The sequence below is a fragment of the Zalophus californianus genome, chromosome 14 (genome assembly GCF_009762305.2).
Source record: "Zalophus californianus isolate mZalCal1 chromosome 14, mZalCal1.pri.v2, whole genome shotgun sequence".
NCBI classification, from domain to species: Eukaryota; Metazoa; Chordata; class Mammalia; order Carnivora; family Otariidae; genus Zalophus; species Zalophus californianus.
This window is the reverse complement of record NC_045608.1, coordinates 23,732,261-23,750,017: the sequence shown is the minus strand read 5'-3', so window position 1 is coordinate 23,750,017 and position 17,757 is coordinate 23,732,261. Positions and strand designations below refer to the sequence as shown.

Genomic DNA, 17,757 nt, shown 5'->3' with positions numbered 1-17,757 from the left:
AGCCACCCCCCCCGCCCCCCACCTTCCTCTGCGCCCCCAGGGGAGCTCCTTTCTCCAGCCCCCTGTACTCAGTCATGAGCTTGAGGCATCAGGACGCCAGGGCAGGTGCACAATCAACACTTTAATCATTAATTTCAGAGGCAGGCTTTGAGCAGCTTGGCAGAGCCCCCACCAGCCACTCTGCCAAGGCCAGCACCTGGGCCACCGCCCTGAAGGCCAGAGTAGAGAGCTGGGGTCAGGGCTGCAGCCCCTGGGCCACACAGGTCTCCTTGCAGGACCCCAATCCCAGAGGGGGCAGTACTCACAACACAACTGGTCATGACTTCTCCTCCTTGTGTTGAGGAGTCTGAAATGCTTCAGACTCTTCAGACTATGAGTGGCCTTCAAGGGATGCCTGTGTGGCCAGGTGGGGCCAGACTCGAACAGACAGCCCTCCCAGGGAAGATGCGTGGTTCCCTGATCCAGAGTGGATGGTGGCTGAGGACCTTTGCAAGGGTAGTAGCTGGGTAATCCAGGGGACACTGCTCCAAGGACACATGAGGTAGCAGCAGGATTGGGTACGTGTGTGCCTGTTACAGCGATGTCTGGAGGGAAGGCGGACGCCCAGCAGGGGGCCAGGCTGCTGGGGTGGGTGAGCCCAGGGGCTACCAGCTAACCAGCCTCAGCTCGATGGTTTCTCCATCCTTGGGGATATAGTCAGCAATACCTGCAGAAACAGGTAAGCAGAGAGGTTAGCAGGGGAGAAAATCCCACCCCCTGCCCCCCACCACCTCTTCTTATGGACAAGCACCCTGAGGCCAGGGTCTATCAGATCCACTCAGGGTTTGGCAGTGGGAAAGTGGGAGCTGTCCAGAGCCAGTCTGGAAACTGAAATCATCTGTGACCTCAGGGTTCCTGAGGCCCACAGGCTCATTTTACAGTGGGGGAGGCCCCCAGGGAGGGGGGCTGGGACAGCATTCTGGATAACCAACATGGGGTGAAAGGAACCAGAGACCCCTGACAACACCTGACGGGCAGGGCCACTATCTTCAGGGTCCCTTGAGGGGCCATCAGGAAGGGGGATTTGCTCAGTATGGTCTGGAGGGAGAACCCAGACCACAAGTGAAGTCTGCTGGAGGGGCGCCTGGGTGGCTCAGTTGGTTAAGCGACTGCCTTCCGCTCAGGTCATGATCCTGGAGTCCCGGGATCGAGTCCCACATCGGGCTCCCTGCTCAGCGGGGAGTCTGCTTCTCCCTCTGACCCTCCCCCCTCTCACGTGCTCTCTCTCTCATTCTCTCTCTCAAATAAATAAATAAAATCTTTAAAAAAAAAAAAAAGAAGTCTGCTGGAGCCAGCCTCCACTCACTAGAGACAGTCAAGTCCCAGCTCTGCACTCAACAGCGGCGTGACTCTGGGCAAGTTATTTCACAATTGTGAGTGCTGGCATTCCCACTTCTGAAATGAGGACAATAATGGTATGAACAACCAGGTGCTCCTTTTTTCCCCATGAGAGTGGGCTTCCTGCTGGACCGGGGCCGGGGGGGGGGGGGGGGGGGGGGAGACACAACGATCCACATCTGCCTCATGATTGAGTCCATCGGGCTTTTGCCCCAGGCTACACCCTCCAGCCCGGGCTTTATCAGTAATAGAGGCCAGATCTGGGGTCTCCATCTGCCCTCTCTTTGTTTTACTTCTCAGTCTGTTCAGAAGCAGGCAGGAAAAGAGAATGCTTTTTCTTGGACTCCCTCAGAAAGGCCCACTTTCTGGAAAGCACTTGGCCCAATGCCTGGCACTTGGTAGGTGCCCAACAGAAGCTCCAGATAGCAAAAGCAGGGACAGAGGACCCTTCAGAGTCTGTCTGGTGACTGGGCTGATGCACAAGGATGCTCATGACAGCTTGAGGTGTAGGAGTTAAAACCCTAAGTATCTAGCAGGAATCAAGAAGCCGCAGCCTCGCCATCTCGCTCCACGCCCCACTGCAGCACGCAGCGCTGAGGCAGGCCCTGACTGGCCCACACCAGTCGTGTGGCAATCCTTGTTCTCTAGCCGATGGTAATGCAGAACCTGGGGCCATCTCCTAACGATGGGGAGGGGTCCAGGAATGTGCCTGTGTCCCAATTCCACCTTTGTCTGCTTGGGGCAAAGTTTTAAAAGGGAGCTGCCCTGGGAAGACACAAGAAGGGTGAGGAAGTCAACAAAAAGAGGCATATGGAGTCACAGGGGAGCAGGGCTGGAGCCCAGGTTACACAGCCCCGAAGTCCTCATTCCCTCTCGACCCTGGTCACTCGATCCAATGGATGTCATATAGTGGAAGTTGGTTGGCACTGTGTTTCCTGTTACTTGCAGCCCCAAACACCCTCATGAGTGATATATTCTACGTGGTTATTTCAAAGGAAGGGGAAGATCTACATATAACAACATAGAAAGATGTCCACAATACATTAAGAATGAAAAAAATAAATTGCAGGGTGCCTGGCTGGCTTAGTCAGTAGAGTAGGCGACTCTTGATCTCATGGTTGTGAGTTCGAGTCTCACTGGGCACAGAGCTTACTTTAAAAAATAAATAGGGGCGCCTGGGTGGCTCAGTTGGTTAAGCGACTGCCTTCAGCTCAGGTCATGATCTCAGGGTCCTGGGATCGAGCCCCGCATCGGGCTCCCTGCTCCGCGGGAAGCCTGCTTCTCCCTCTGACCCTCCCCCTGCTTGTGTTCCCTCTCTCGCTGTCTCTCTCTCTCTGTGTCAATTAAATAAATAAATAAAATCTTTTTTAAAAATAAATAAATAAATAAATAAATAAATAAATAATAAAAAATAAATAAATGCAGGGCGCCTGGGTGGCTCAGTTGGTTAAGCATCTGCCTTCGGCTCAGGTCATGATCCCAGCGTCCTGGGATTGAGCCCCACATCGGGCTCCGTGCTCAGCAGGGACCCTGCTTTTCCCTCTTCCACTGCCTGCCTGTCTGTCTGCCTACTTGTGATCTCTCTCTCTTTTTCTGTCAAATAAATAAATAAAATGTTTTTCAAAAAAAACAGAATTTTTAAATTTTATTTACTTATTTTTTAAGATTTTATTTTTTATTTGACAGAGAAAGACTCAGCAAGAGAGGGAACACAAGCAGGGGGGTAGAGGGAGAACCAGGCCTCCTGCTGAGCAGAGACCCCCCCCCCCATGTGGGGCTCGATCCCAGGACCCTGGGACCATGACCTGAGCCAAAGGCAGACGCTTAACGACTGAGCCACCCAGGAGCCCCAAGAATTTTTTTTTTAAGTTGCCAAACAGGGGCGCCTGGGTGGCTCAGTCGTTAAGCGTCTGCCTTTAGCTCAGGTCATGATCCCAGGGTCCTGGGATCGAGCCCCACATCAGGCTCCTTGCTCGGCAGGAAGCCTGCTTCTCCCTCTCCCACTCTCCCTGCTTGTGTTCCTTCTCTCACTGTGTCTCTCTCTGTCAAATAAATAAATAAAATCTTTAAGAAAAAAAAAAAGTTGCCTAACAGTATACAGAGCTGTGCCACCCTGTATGCTCACATTAGCCACACACAGCTATTGTGCATTTGAAATCTTAGAACAAAAAAAGCATGCAAAAATGTCATTCATAATTTTACACGATTACATCTCGGAATAATAATATCTTGTGTATTTGGTTAAATAAGATATATCGTTAATATTAGTGTCGCCATCTAGAAAATTTAGAATTACACTAGCATTTTGTTTTGGTCAGACAGCATTGCTACCGAGCATGGCTCCATCTTTATGAAAAAAACTTACATATTTAAAAAAAATTAGCTGGAAGAAAATACACCAACAGTTAAAAGAAGTAATGTCTGGGGAGCAAATGATAGGTGATTTTATTTATTTATTTATTTATTTATTTATTTATTTATTTATTTATTGCAAGTGATAGGTGATTTTAATTTTCCTTTTTTGCCTATCTGATTTCCTAGAGTTGCCACAATAACTTACATAAAAGTTCTTAAGCGTTCAGTTCAGTAACTCAGAAGCCACCTCGAGCATCAGTGATGATCTGAGGCTGAGGCCCAGAAAGGCTCAGGGGAAAGCCAAGGTGAGCTGGGGAAGCCTCGCTGCAACAAGGCCGGTTGGGGCAGGTGTCCAGAGGTGGCTGGGCACCACACTCACCTTCTAGCAGTGGGGTGTCAGGGGCTTGGAGGAGCTGCCAGAACTCACGTTCCCCAACTTCTTTCCCCATCACAGAGGTCAGGTACGGTCCTGACAAGGAGTTCTGGGTTCCATACCTACCAAAGGGAGAGGCAGAAGGAGAAGTGACTTTTGCTTCCACTGACCCAAGGGCAGAAATGGAACTACCCCCACCAGGGAAGTCCTGGCCTCTCCCTTAGGGCTGGCACTGGCCAAATCCTTTCCAGGCCACAGGGTTCACCTCCGTCCCTCTTCTGCCACCCCCTGACACTGCCCGCTCAGAGGACTTCACCCCTCCGCACTGACCAGGACCATGGCCTACAGGAAGGGACACCTGTTACATGGCTGGCTCAGCAGCTGCCCCCTCTCTGGGAGCTGATGTTGCAGGGGTGAGGAGCAGAAGCCGCCAGCACCACATATAAGATGCCAACGCCCAAAGAGAGAGGGCGAAGCCAGAATGCAGAGAGAAGCCCGGATGTGCGAGACAGAGACACCTGGTGGTGGCAGTGGGTCTCTGCTTCTGGAAGTTTCTGTGGCTCAGTGACATTTCCCTCTTCTTGTGGCATTGGTGGCTCAGTCTTCTCTCCGATTCTACACACCCCATACCCCCCATTACCAGAGAGGGTTGGAGTTAGGTTTCTGGCCTTTGTGACCTAGAGACTCCTTATTCACTCCACCCCCTCCCTGAGTTCCTTGCCTCCAACTGTGCATTTCTCCAAACCATGTGGACGTGGCTGCCAGAGGGGTCCTCTTAAAAGCCCATGGGTCATGTTCTTCTTCTCTCCAAAAGGGTTATCAATGGTTCTGTCTTAGAGAGGGAGGCTTTTATATTTTTAAGAGACAGAAAACCACTCAGGGTGATCTCGTCCAAGGGGAAGTGTTGTTTGAGGGGGTGTCGTGGGACAGACCCCGTTGCTCTGTCATCCCTAACTCTGTGGGTCCATGTGGCTGCTTAGAGCACGTCTCTCTTTTTCTCTCTCTCTCCTCTCTTTCTCTCTGGATCTCTCTTTCTGCAGTCCAGCTTTCTCTGCCGGGCATTCACATGCCTCCAGACATATAACCTTACTGCCTGGCCTCCGCACCCAGTTCAGGCACCCACCTCCACTGACAGAATTGTTTCCCTGATTAGTATCCCTGATGTCTCCTCAGAGGTCATGGAGTTCTGAATCAGAACGTTAAGTACTATTTTTTTTTTTTTTCATTCTGATGATGTTATTCAGACATGAATGCCAGCAGGGTCTGCATACTCTCAATGTCTGCTGGATGGAGGCCTGCCAAGGTGCTCAGTGTGTGTGGCCGTCTAGGGCTGTGTGGGCCCCCGTAAGCTGCAGGCTACTGGGAAGAGAGCTGAGGCGGGCTTAGTAGTGAATGGAGTGTTCGGGGCCAGGGAAGGGCCTATGAAGTCAAAGCTGCCTGGACAAACTCAGGGTTGACAGTAGCTCAGGCCCAAGTAGCTGAAAGCATAGGGCTCATCCCATGCCTGGCCACGTATACCTGTTCCTCAGCAAATAGTCCTTATTTGAATGTTATTCTTTTTACATTTTATATCTATTTGCAGAGTTGTTTAAGGTTTATAGATGTCTGGAGCCAGAAAAAGAAGGAACTTTTAATAGTAAACATAATAGCACACATCTAAGTCATAGTATAACAGAAATATCCTGGGGTCTGGGAGAATTTTTGTTCTTTAAAGGGGGTCTTTGTGTATCTCTGGCCTGAAATTCCCTGACCTGGACAAATGCGAGGCACCAGCTGTGGGCCCTCCCTGACTGCAGGGCACTGTCCTTTGGGAACTCCAGGTGAGCGCAGAGATTGGGGCCCTCTCAAACTGAGGCATATCTTTCTAGAAAAGTCTGGGGTCTGGGTGACCCGGTGGAAGGCGCTCAACTCCTCTGGTTTGTATTCCCCATTGGTAACACAAGAATCCCATCCATGTTATTTAGGCATGGACATGGCTGGGCAGAAATGCTTGGCCCCAGACTTTTCGAATCTTGTCAGGGTGAGAGGCAAGTTTAAGGACGTTGCCCAACCTCCACATTCTACAGAGGCCTTGCCCAGGGTAATTCATCACAGGGATGAGGCCAAGATCACCTGATGATAAAAATTCTGATTCTTACAAAAGCTAACCTGTACTGAGCTTACTAAGTATGGGGGACCACAACCTCTTTGTGCACTAATTCCCGGACTCCTTGCGTGGGCCCTGCAAGCAGCAGGGCACAGCTGGTGTTCTCACTGGATTACAGGTAAATAACTCATTCCGGGTCCCTAGCAGGGGAGTGGGGGAGCTGGGATTCCAGGGTGGATGCTCTGCCCCCAGAGCGTGTTCTCAGAGCCACTGACAATGCTGGCCCACAACTCCCAGTTTCCACTCTACCCCGGGCCATTCAGGGGTGGAGAAGGGGGAAGCAGAGCCTGGCCAGACACCGCTCCCAGGGGAACTTCCTCTTCCATCCCCATCCCATCCATGCCCTGTTTCAGGGGTGTGGGGTCAGGTGGGGTGAGGGCTGGGAGGTGGAGGTCTCACGTGAATCCTGCGAGCTCCTGGGCCTTCTTAAGGACATCTTCCAAGGAGGACCCAGCAGGGACAGAGATGGGGTGTCTGTATGGTGGCAAGACACTGGGGACCTTCAGCATGACACTGATGAGCTCTCGGGTCTGTGAAGGAGTCTCCACAGCTGGTTGCAACAGGACTAAGCCAGGGAGAGAGGGAGGGGTAGCTGGTGTGAGGGCAGGGGGCCGGTGTCAGCCCTCCTTTCTTCCCTCGAAGAGACTGTGGCCTATCTCAGCCAGGGTCACCACAGGATCCCAGCCTCCCCTGTCCTTTATCCCCCGTGTCCCCTGGCTGCCCAAAGTTGGGTCCCTCACTGGTTTTTTTGCCTCCAGTACCCCCTTCCCACCCATGCCACATAGCACCCCAGAGGGCTCTTTCTACAACTAGAATCCCTGCCCCCATTACCTCTGAGGGTCTCCCCTCCTTTCCATTCTCCTGCCTGCAACTCTAGCTCATTCCCCCAGACCCCAGTCTCTGGTAGGAAACTTCCCCCAAATTTCAGCTTGCCCACCACGCTGTCATGGAGCCGCTCCTGGTGAACATACAGGGCCAGGATGCCCAGGCCGTACTGGTAGTAGCTGGTGCGGGGGTGGCCCTTGTGACTGGACCGAGAGGACCCTTTTACACCTCGGCACCTTCGTTCCTGCTGCCCACTCTCTGCCCTGCCCTTGCTACTGCTCTTCGCCACTGGAAAATCCCACCCACCAACTCAAGTCCTTCTCCCAGACGAAGCCCTGATGCCAGCTGCTAATTGGGACTCATTAGGATATATCAGCGCTACCCAAAATGTGTCTCTCCCCATTCATCCATTCAAACATTTCTGGACAGGGTATCACACAAGGGGCTGCAGACTCATGGCCCACCCAGGGCTCTCTCTTTGGTATCTCTCTCCCCACACTGTGGCTTTCTGGAAGCTCTGACTGCATCTTCGCTGCCAGTGTGTCCCACATGGACCCGCAAACCCCCATCGACTCAGCAAATCAGGACGAGGCAACCTCCCTTCCCTGGGACATGCAGACTTCAGGGAGCACTGAGCAGACTGAAAAGAAGAGGGCTCCCATTGAAAGGCCTAGCTACCTCTTGGTGCCTCGCAGTCTGGGGAGATGAGATCCACATAGCTCTTGCCATTCAGGACAGGCAGCAGCTGGGAAATGATGAGAACATTCTTGAAGGCCCCATCCTGCATACTGGCCAACAGAGCAGCCCTTGCCTTGAGGCATGCTGGGCCCAGCTTCTTTCCAGGCATGAAGGAGTTCATCAGCAACTGGTGACAGAATGGGGAAGTTCAGAAGGTGGAGGTGGGTCGGCTGGCATGGAGGAGTCAGGTCTTCCAGTCCCTGACCAGGCCACTGCCCACTGAACACCGGGGTGAACTCTGGCCCCATGCTCTCTTTCCTACCTGCAGCGCCAGAGGTGTGCTGTAAACATTTCCAAAGTGGCCTTCAGGGGTCTGGGCCTTCAGGATTTTCTCTTGTACAGTTCTAATGGCCAGGGTGATCCGGTGTCCCTGATTGGGGTTGAGGTTGGAGTACTCCAGACAGGTGAAGGCCAAGCCCGCCATGGCCACTGTGTCTGCAAGAGACAGAGCCAATTGGGGTCAGTCTAGACAGGGCCCTGGGGCAATGGGCTGCCACCAGAGGCTTGAAGAAGGGGCATGGTCAGATCAGCATTTCAGAAAGTTTTCACCAGCGAGGGGGACGAACTCAGCCCAGTTTGTCCAGAACTTTCCCAGTTTGGCCACTGTAAGTCCACTGTCCTGGGAAGCCCCTTAGTTCCAGGCAAACAATGGTTGGTCACCCTTCCCCTGTCTACTGTTTAGGGGGAAAGATTAGGGAGATTAGGGAGAGAGCCTGGAGGAGGGAGGCCCCAGAGGCTTTATCCTACACCCCTCATTCCCAAACCTGCCTGCACGTTGTAATAACCAGGGAAGTTTGGAACAGACGGATAGCTGGGTCCACCCCCAGGTGATCTGATATCATAGGTCCAGGGAGCTGCCTGGGCCCTTCAAGCTTTAAACCCCACCAGCCCCCGCCCCTGCCCAGAGGTAATTTACTGGGCCCACAGTGGTTTTTCTACAAGCCTGAGGCAAGAGCAAGCTCTCCGCAGTATCTCCTCACCCTCCCAACCTACTCCATCCCACCCTCACCCTATGCGAGGCACACTCTCACAGAATGCCAGACCTACAAGAGACCCTGAATCACTATGACAAGAAAGGGCACTGGAGGCCCAAGGCAACACGGTGAGGTAGCAGCTCCAGAATCCAGGTCTCAGGCTTCCCAGCTCATATGAGGACAAGACCATAGCTATGTATCCAGAACTTTCTCCATGCCAGGCACCATGACAAGCCCTTGACTTATAAGGTATCTTCTATCAAGATACTGCTGGGAGGTTATTTTACAGCAGAAGCTGAACCAAAAAGACCAGCTGACTTGCCCAGGGTGGCCTACAATAAGTGTGTGACAGAGCTGGGGTCAGGGTCCCAGGCCTGCTCCAACACTGGCTCACGACCACCATACCCCACACACGAACCCTCGCCATTTCACTCCTAAGGGACTCATAAGGAAGGGGTCCCAAGGAAGGTGAGCATGGGGCAGGGGGTGGAGGTCTTCAGCTGGAGCTGGGAGTGCCAGCCTGGCTTTAGCAGGGCCTCGCCCACTCACCCACAGAGAGGCGGCCCCGGTGCAGATGTTGGTCGTGTTCCACGGCGTACAGGAGCTTGCCCACCACGCTGTCATGGAGCCGCTTCTGGTGAACACACAGGGCCAGGATGCCCAGGCCGTACTGGTAGTAGCTGGTGCGGGGGTGGCCCTTGTGACTGGACCCTGGGAGGAAGAAGACCATGGGGCAGGGGCTTCATGCCGGGCCTGAGGGGCTGCCTCTCTGCCCCCTCCCAGCAACCAGCCCAGTCAGCACATGGGACCCCACTGCCCACACTTCCCAACACCCTCCTCTGGGTCATGGGATCTTTCATTCCTTGACTCCCTCAACCCATTCTTGCGGAGGATCCACTCTGTGTCAGGTGCTGTGCTCAGAGTGGTGACCGGCCAGCCCTCCAACAGTAACACAACCTGCACCCACGTCAGCATGATTAGAACTGAAATGTGGACCAAGGTCTCTGGGGCCAAACAGTAGAGGTCTTTGAGTAGCTGGGTATCAGGTACTCAGGGCAGGACTCTCTAAAAGGCAGTGACACTGGGGAGGTGGGGGTGAGGAGGAGCTAAGGGGGAGCAGGAAGCTGGAATGGGAAGGAAACTTTCCAGATAGAGAGAACATATACGAAGACCCTGATCTGCAAGCTGAAAAATCAGCGTGGCCAGAGCCAGAAAGGCAGGTGCGTGGGTGGGCCAGGGAGTGGGCCAGCAGGTCCTGAAGAGGAGAAAGGGGCAGACAGATGGGCCTGAGGGGTTGTGGACGCAGCAGTGAGTAGCCTGTGCAGGGTTTGAGCAGGGCTAACCAGATCAAATTTATATTTCAAATGCTTGCCCTGGCTGTCATGCGCTGGGTTGAATCAGGCGGCAGGACAGTTAGCAGAGAGAGGCTGAGGAGTAAGCAGTACGGAGGCCATGTGGTCGTCCCAGAGGTAGACAGTCAATTCAGTCGTGGTGGCTGAGCAGAACTTGTCAAAGGAGTGCATGTGGGGTACAGGAAAGGCTTGGTCAAGGATGGTGACTGCAGCAGGCCCAAGCCTCTAGGTGGAGAGTGAGACAGGCAGAGTGGAGGGTGGGAAAGAAGCCTGGGGGGGAAAAAACCCAAAGTTCTGACTTAGATGCTTCCCCAGAGACTGTTATCTGATGAGGGCCCCCCCACGCTTGGCAGACCACGTCCTCTCACCAATGGCCCTCTTCTCGTCCTCCAGGAACCGCTTCAGCTGAGAGACCAGCTTATCCCCCTTGAGGCCTCCAACAAACTCACAGTTAGCCCTGAGAGCCAGCAGGTAGAGGGCCAGCTGGCCCATGGCGGGCTTGGCCTTGTTGTTACTGTTGTCATCGTTGTCATTGTTGACGGCAAGCCTAGGACAAAGCCAGTAAACAACACTTCTGTAAGAAAATGCACCTTTGGGGCGCCTGGGTTGGGACACCACCCCCCAACATCATAAAGTGAAAAGAATCCTAATAATTAGAAACTTTGCTAGAACTACCAAAAGTAGATGAGTCAGCTCTGCATGTTGTAAGGTGCATGCCATACATATTTCATAAAGATAAAAAATCAGACTCAAGGACAAGCCCCGAGGGCTCTGACGTCCGTGACCTATGCTTGCCCCCACCATTTTGATCACCCTTTGTCCACACAGTCCTCCCTTTCTTCCCTTTCCCTGCTCTGTGTCAGCTTCTTGAGAGGGAGTCCAAGCAGGAGATGCTTCAGGGTGGTCCCGATCCTTCACCTCTCATTCAAACTCCCACACTGAGCCTCAGAACAGGCCTCCCCTTAGTGCCCCCTGGGAAGGGAGCACAGAGTTAGATGCTGCTAGATGCTGCTTCTGGGCTCAGTAGTGGGGGTGGGGGGGCGCAGACTGTGGTCATGGATCAGTGATATCTGCCTCCAGTCCAGTCAGGCCAATCCCATTCTACAGATGGAGAAAGTGCCAAAGGAGACAAAACTTGCCCAAAGTCTCCCCAACAAAGCAGCGGCAGCCCAAAGCAGAACACAGGTCTCCTTTCCCTTAGGAGGTAGAGCAAGACATAGGGAAAGGAGAAGAAAGTGAACAGTGATACCCCAGGACGCTCTGCTGGTAGTTGAGCTTGAGGATGTGCAGATAGAAGGCCTCCCTGGCCCCGGCCTGCAGGCTGGAGAGGCGTAGGCCCACGTAGATACTGGGGTTCAGGTACTCCAGGGAGAGCCAGTCCATCCAGGGCAAGAGGCGCTGGCCCAGCCTCTCTACCAGCTTGCTATCCACCTCTGGTATTTCTTAGGAAAGAGAACAACAGGTCAAGTGAGGTTGCAGAGCCAGGCCACCAGCAAGGAACTGCTTTCACCTTACCGGAGCCTTCTCCAGGGAATAAACATCCCTACTCCGTCTCCACCTAGCACATATCCTACTTGTATGGGAGAATAAGGCTGTAATGAAAGGCGGCAGGTAAATAGGGGAAAGCAGGTATCCCAAAAGAGCAGTTGGAGTGGGCCAGGGAGAGGTGGTGGGCCGAGGGCAGAGGAAGCCGGTACCAGGCAACCACTCTGCCGCCAGGAGTAACAGAGAGTGGAGCTCAAGCCTCGTGATGTGCCCCAGGCACTGCACCTGACCTCACTTGGTCCTCATGCCAGCCCTGTGGCATCGATACTGTCATCACTGCTTTGTGCAAAAGAGGAAACAGACATTCAAAGTCATGTTGCGTCTTCCACAGGCTGCAGAGTCAAGGATGAACCTGCCTGCAAACCCCCTGTTCTTTGGTGCGCTGCCGAATCCATTTACCAAGACTGCAACCCACACGCAGAACATGCTACACACCCAATTTTAAAACACTGCAGGCTGGGACACCTGGGTGGCTCAGTCTGTTAAGTTTCTGCCTTCGGCTCAGGTCATGATCTCAGGATCCTGGGATCGAGCCCCGCGTGGTGGGAGGGGTTGTCCCCACTCAGCAGGGAGTCTGCTTGAGGATTCTTTCTCTCCCTCTGCCTCTCCCCACCTCTCTCTAAAATAAATAAATAAATCTTTAAAAAACAAAACAAACAAACAAACCCCACTATAGGCTGCCCATGGCTAACTGGGGCTGTCTGGTGAGCTTCGTCTGTGCAGATCTCAAAATAATGCTTTCCTTGCCGCATCTGTGTAGGTGAAGAGACTGAGGGGTGAATTGGTAGAAAGCCATCATCGCTGGCAACCGTTTCTCTGTGTGCTTTGGGGTTTGCCTGAAACTGAATCATGAAAATCCTGAAAAACTGGGGAGGCTGAAGTCTCAGGGGCATTTCCCAGCCCCAGCTGACCCTGCCTGCCTCCCTTAGGGAAGGAACCTGAGCTCAGTGGGTGGTTTGGGAGGCACTTTGGACTCTTCCCCATTTACTGCCTCCCAGTTATCTGCAGGGCTCCAGCTGCCTCCACTGTGGCTGTGCCTGTCCCAGGATGCTGGGCAGGCTGCCCCTCCCAGGGGACTAAGCCCAGGAACTGCCGCTGGAGCTCTTCACCTGCTCAAGGACCAGGGTTCCTCTCATAACTGGCCCATCCCTCTTGGTTTGGGTCCCACCATCATTTTTTTTTTTTGTAAGTAATCTCTATGCCCAATGTGGGGTTCAAACTCATGACCCTGAGATCTAGAGTCGGCATGCTCTGCGGACTGAGCCAGCCAGGCGCCCCTACAGGTCTCACCACCTTATGCCTGTTTTCCCAAAAGTCACAGGTATCTGTTGCTACCTGTGAAGGAGCGAGAGAGGGTGCGGGTTGGAGACAGGGGTTGCTTTTCTTTCCTTTCGCATCCTCAGTGCCTTTCTGGGGCTGCCTCCCATTTCTATAGGCATTTCCCCCTCTCTGTCTGGATCTGTCTCAGTCTCTACCTCTTTCAGCCTGTCCTTCTGGTCATCTGTCCCCCTGTACCTCTCTTTCCCTCCCCCTTTCCTTCAAACTGGTAGGGGAGCCTCACCCCAACCCCAGGCTCTGCCCTCTAGCAGGTGAGTCAGCCCTGGGATTAGAAGTGATAAGAAGAAGAGCCAGAGCTATAAAGAGAGGCTCATAACCACAATTCAGCCTCCTTAAAAGGAAGGAGCCGGGAAAATTCACCTTGGTCATAAAAGTGGCCCAGGGCGAGCTCCCTCCCATGGGGCCTCTTGCTCACAGGGCCACGCAGCTCTGCCAGCTGACCCGCCTTGACATTCCCAAGCACAGGAGCCCACCCTGGGCAAGCATTAGTGCAGCATCCTTGTCAATTTCACAACTGCACAGAGCTTTGAGCTGGTAAAATTTGAGGTGTGGGATCCTCCGCACCACACCAAGGAGAAAGGCAAGGAAGAATTCTTAGCCCATTTTGCAGCAGAGGGAATGAGGCCTGAGCAGCTAAGTGGCTCAGCTGTAGGGGGCTGCACCCCCAAACCTGGTCCAGGGCTTCTGTCGGGTCTATGGGCCAACTACTGAATGGTTCATGCCCAGTGAGGTCTGGGTCCCAGGTCCCCCCTGGGGACTGTCTGGATGGGAACCAAGAGCCAAGGGCTGAGGGGTCTGGTTGCACTTATGGAACACAAGTTGGAAGCTCGTGGTGCCCAGGGAAGGCCATGGCCTGGAGTTCTGAGAACTGAGTCCAGCAAAGCCCTGGAAAGCTGGAGTGCCTTGGCAGGTCACCTGGCTTCTCCAACCTTTGACTGACTCATCTGTCATCTGAACCTGCCTCTCAGTTTGTCCAAAGATAACAAGAGACCATACAAGGAGGGAAGAGAGATGGGTAACCCCAGAGCACAGAGGCTTCCCTGCCTGCCTCCTGCTTTCTGCCTATCTCCAGTGCACAAATAGCCCCAGGCTGCGTTCCGACTCCCAGACCGGTCCCAAGAGGCCCCTGGGGACACTGGGACACAGAGCCCAGCCAGGCTCCTGTGCATGCAGTATACCACAAATGCCTTGCCATGACCTGCCACCTATGCTTCTCTCAGACTCGTCTCGTCTCCGTTAAGCGTGCCTGCATACTCACTTCCCTCTGCCTGGGATGCCCCCCACTCCTTTTCATGTCAGCTCCTTTTCCTCCTCCGGGTCTCAATCCCCTGTCACGCCTGGTCCTTGGAAATCCTTCCCTGAACTCTCTCCCTGTGGAGAGTGGCCCCCAGCTCTCTACCTCTGTGCCTGGTTCTCTTCCTTTGGCACTCCCTGCAGCCTCCAAACACAGCACCGATTTGTGTCTTGGCTTTTTTGTCTGTTCCCTTTACTAGAACAGATGCATTAGGAGGACAGGGATGGGACCGGTCTTCTCTGTTCTTTCCCCAAAGCCTAGCGCTGCACTGGCTCAGAGAAGCCTCAGTCAATCCATGTTGAATGAGTAAATAAATCAATGACTGGATTAATGAGAGCATTTTTGTCTGGTGGGCTGTCAGACATATACAGTTGACCCTTGAACAACGTGTGTTTGAACTACATGGGTCCACTTATATGTGAATTTTTCTGGATATAGTACAATACTTTAAATCAATTTTTTTTAAGATTTTATTTACTTATATGACCCTGGGATCATGACCTGAGCCTAAGGCAGACACTGAACAGACTGAGCCACCCAGATGTCCCAAATCTATTTTCTTTTCTTTGTGATTTCCTCAATAACATTTTTTTAGTTGACTTTATCGTAAGAATACAGTATATAATACATATAACATACAAAATATGTGTTAATTGTTTATCTTATTAGTAAGGCTTCCAGTCAACAGTAGGCTATTAGTAGTTAAGTTTCTGGGGAGTCAAAAGTTATAGGTGGATTTTGGGCTCTATGGAGGGCCGGCAGCCCTAACCACCTTGTTCGAGGGTCAACTGTAATTAATCTCAACACAGTGTGTCAAACACTGAGGTCCAGCTAAGTCCCAGCTGCTGTGGAAGTCCAAAGGGGCAGATAAATCGTACCCTCCCAAACATTCGAGCCTCGGTTTCTCCAGCTACATAATGAGGGGTTTGGACAAGACAGTCCTCCCCGCAAAGGTCCCAGGAGGAAAGAGGTACAGGGTAGATCTGGTTACTCACCGCAGATATCAGCGAGCACCCAGGCTCCCAAGCAGGAAGAGGAGGGCTCCAAGGTGCCCCATGGCAGGAGGATGAGTGAGCAGCGGGCGGGAAGCGCCACAGACTTCTAGGGCTGGTCTTGCACAGCTGGTCACTGCTCTGAAAGAGGCAGCTTCCTGTCACTGATTAATCCCTCCACGCCCCCAGCAGGATGCTGCTAAATCAGCAGAGAGAAAGGGGAAAAAGATCTGTAGCTAAGGTGAAAGCAAGGCCAAAGAACAGAGGAAGGAAGGGCAGAGTCGTTTTCCTGGAGGAAGGGAGTCAGGGGTGGGGGCAGACAAATAGGAATGGTGTGAGACATCTTGAGGCCGGCCACATTCAGTCCCCGCGGCCTACAGAGCGCTGGGCAGGCAGAGTGCCTGACATCTGATCTGCCCACATCTGTCCACCTGCGCCTGCGTGGTCGCCCCCTCACTGTTCCAGCATTGGACAGGCAGGGCTGGGGTGCCTACCTGGTGTCCCCCCCACAGGAGGAGTCCCTGGAAGTGCCCACCCGGACACTCCCTGGGACAGGGAGCAGAACTGAGAGCTGTGGTGGTCACGTGAGCGACTGCTGGCGTCAGCGGTCCTTGGCCAGCCCGCCCCAGTGTTAGGGTTGGGAGGGGCTGGACCGGGACCAGACCGGCCAGTTTTCCCAACCAACCAGAAAGCGGGAGGCCTCCTGGAGACAAAACAAAGCAAGGAACAGGATTTAATCATTTGAGACACAAAGTCCTGGGTAGTGGGGCTACTTGTTAGGACTAGGAAAGTAATCTTTAAAAAAAAAAAAAAAATCTCTGTAAGAAGAGAGAACAAAGGATTCCTCCTCTGCCTAACCTCACAGGAAACTCAATGTCCAAGAGTTAAGCATGGCGGTGCTGTGTGACCTTGTCCAAGTCACTTAACCTCTCTGAGTTTGAAATAGTTTCTCCTGTGTGAGATGAGAGGCAAGATCATTCTAACCAAGCTCCCTTCCAGCTCAACCTGTGAAAATGTTATCATCTTAAAACACCTCTAATCATTTCCTCTAATGAGATTTTTATTGCAGTCATGTTGTGGCTAATTGCCAAGGTTCATTCTTTCAAGATAATCTGGTTTTGTGCCTGATTTACCACAAGTTAAGCTCTTCACATTGACAAAAAGCTCTTCACATTGACAAATACAGATATATGCATCTGTTTACAGAAGTGCTTTACAAGTTACAATTAGATTGTCTGGCTCAAGAAGGTGAGGTGTGGCCCATGGGGTAAGGTTCTGGGGAACGAGGGAGGCCAGCTGGGCCCAATTTCTGCAGATTCTCAGGTTCAGACCTCCAGGAGAGCCCCAGCAATTTGTATGCAATGGAACTGCCTTGATCCGGAACAGGACTGCTTTGCCCCCCCCCCCAACCCTCTGTCTGTGGCAGGTGGTGGTGATTCTGATTCCTGCCACCTCCAGGAGGGCAGCCTGGAGAAGGTGACCATGGTAGAGGGGCTCCCCATCCCCCAGCCTCTGGGGAGAAGCAGCTTCCTTCAGCAGGGTCACCTCTGATTCCCATGGACTCAAACTTACTCTGGTGACCCACCAGGAAAGAGGTGCATTTCCCATAGCTATCAGGAACAGAATGACTGGGGGCAAAGGTGGGCTGTGTTAGGTGATACTGTCAGGAAAAGTAAAAAGGAAAGATGACTAAAATGTTTGGTTCAGGATTTCCATTTAGGGGTCTATACCAAGAAAGTGAAAATTAGTGGGGAATGAACAAGTGAAAGTCTGCCTGTCCATGCATCAGGAGAGGTACTGACGAAGTCAGCTGCAATGTTAACAGGAAACATGACTTTTCCCAAGGTCATGTTACAGCTGTAAAGTGTCCCAATAATCATGTTCTTTGACTGACTATGACATTTTACTGAGATTTCTTTTTCCCCCTAAAATCATAAATTTGCTGTTTTAAATCATAATTGTAAGAAAGAAACATGCCTGGTGGAGCTAAGTCACTTGGACACAGAGAAGCAGCCTGAGGTCAGAAGTTTCTGGACTCAACATTACACACCTATCTCTGTGGTTTCCAAGGGAACAGGACTCTGAGTCCACTTTGCTGTCCAGATCTGAAGTTGAGCCCTTTCACTCAGGCCTGCAATGTGCTGAGTCTATCAAAGCACTGCTTCTTTTACATTTCACCTAACCCCAGCTTTTAGCCAAATGCTTTAATAACCTTTCTGTTTGTGTGGTCAGACCCCTGCATTTGCTCTGCTCCATAAAGAAGCCTATAGAGTCAAAACAGTTCCAAGGATCTGTCTGAGAAGTTCTCTTGGCACCCGCCAGCAGGGATCCAGTGTGTTCCCTCCAGGGGTCCTGGTCAGGACAACCAGCCTTTGAGGATGGAGGGAGTTTCAGGGGAGAGAAGGAAAGGCTGTCTGACAGGATTACTCAGACTGCTGTGTCCCAGCA

General features: G+C 52.5%; 1 protein-coding gene across 1 annotated transcript; it reads right to left on the bottom strand.

Annotated features, from left to right (window-relative positions):
• Positions 1 to 100: 100 nt before the first annotated feature.
• Positions 101 to 15,758, bottom strand: TCN2 (transcobalamin 2). Its single transcript, XM_035724074.1, is given in 10 exon segments — positions 101 to 706; positions 4,112 to 4,227; positions 6,651 to 6,816; positions 7,755 to 7,941; positions 8,077 to 8,249; positions 9,338 to 9,499; positions 10,509 to 10,687; positions 11,390 to 11,582; positions 15,313 to 15,329; positions 15,331 to 15,758. Coding segments are annotated over 10 exon segments (1,299 nt in total). The 5' UTR covers positions 15,375 to 15,758; the 3' UTR covers positions 101 to 644.
• Positions 15,759 to 17,757: the final 1,999 nt, after the last annotated feature.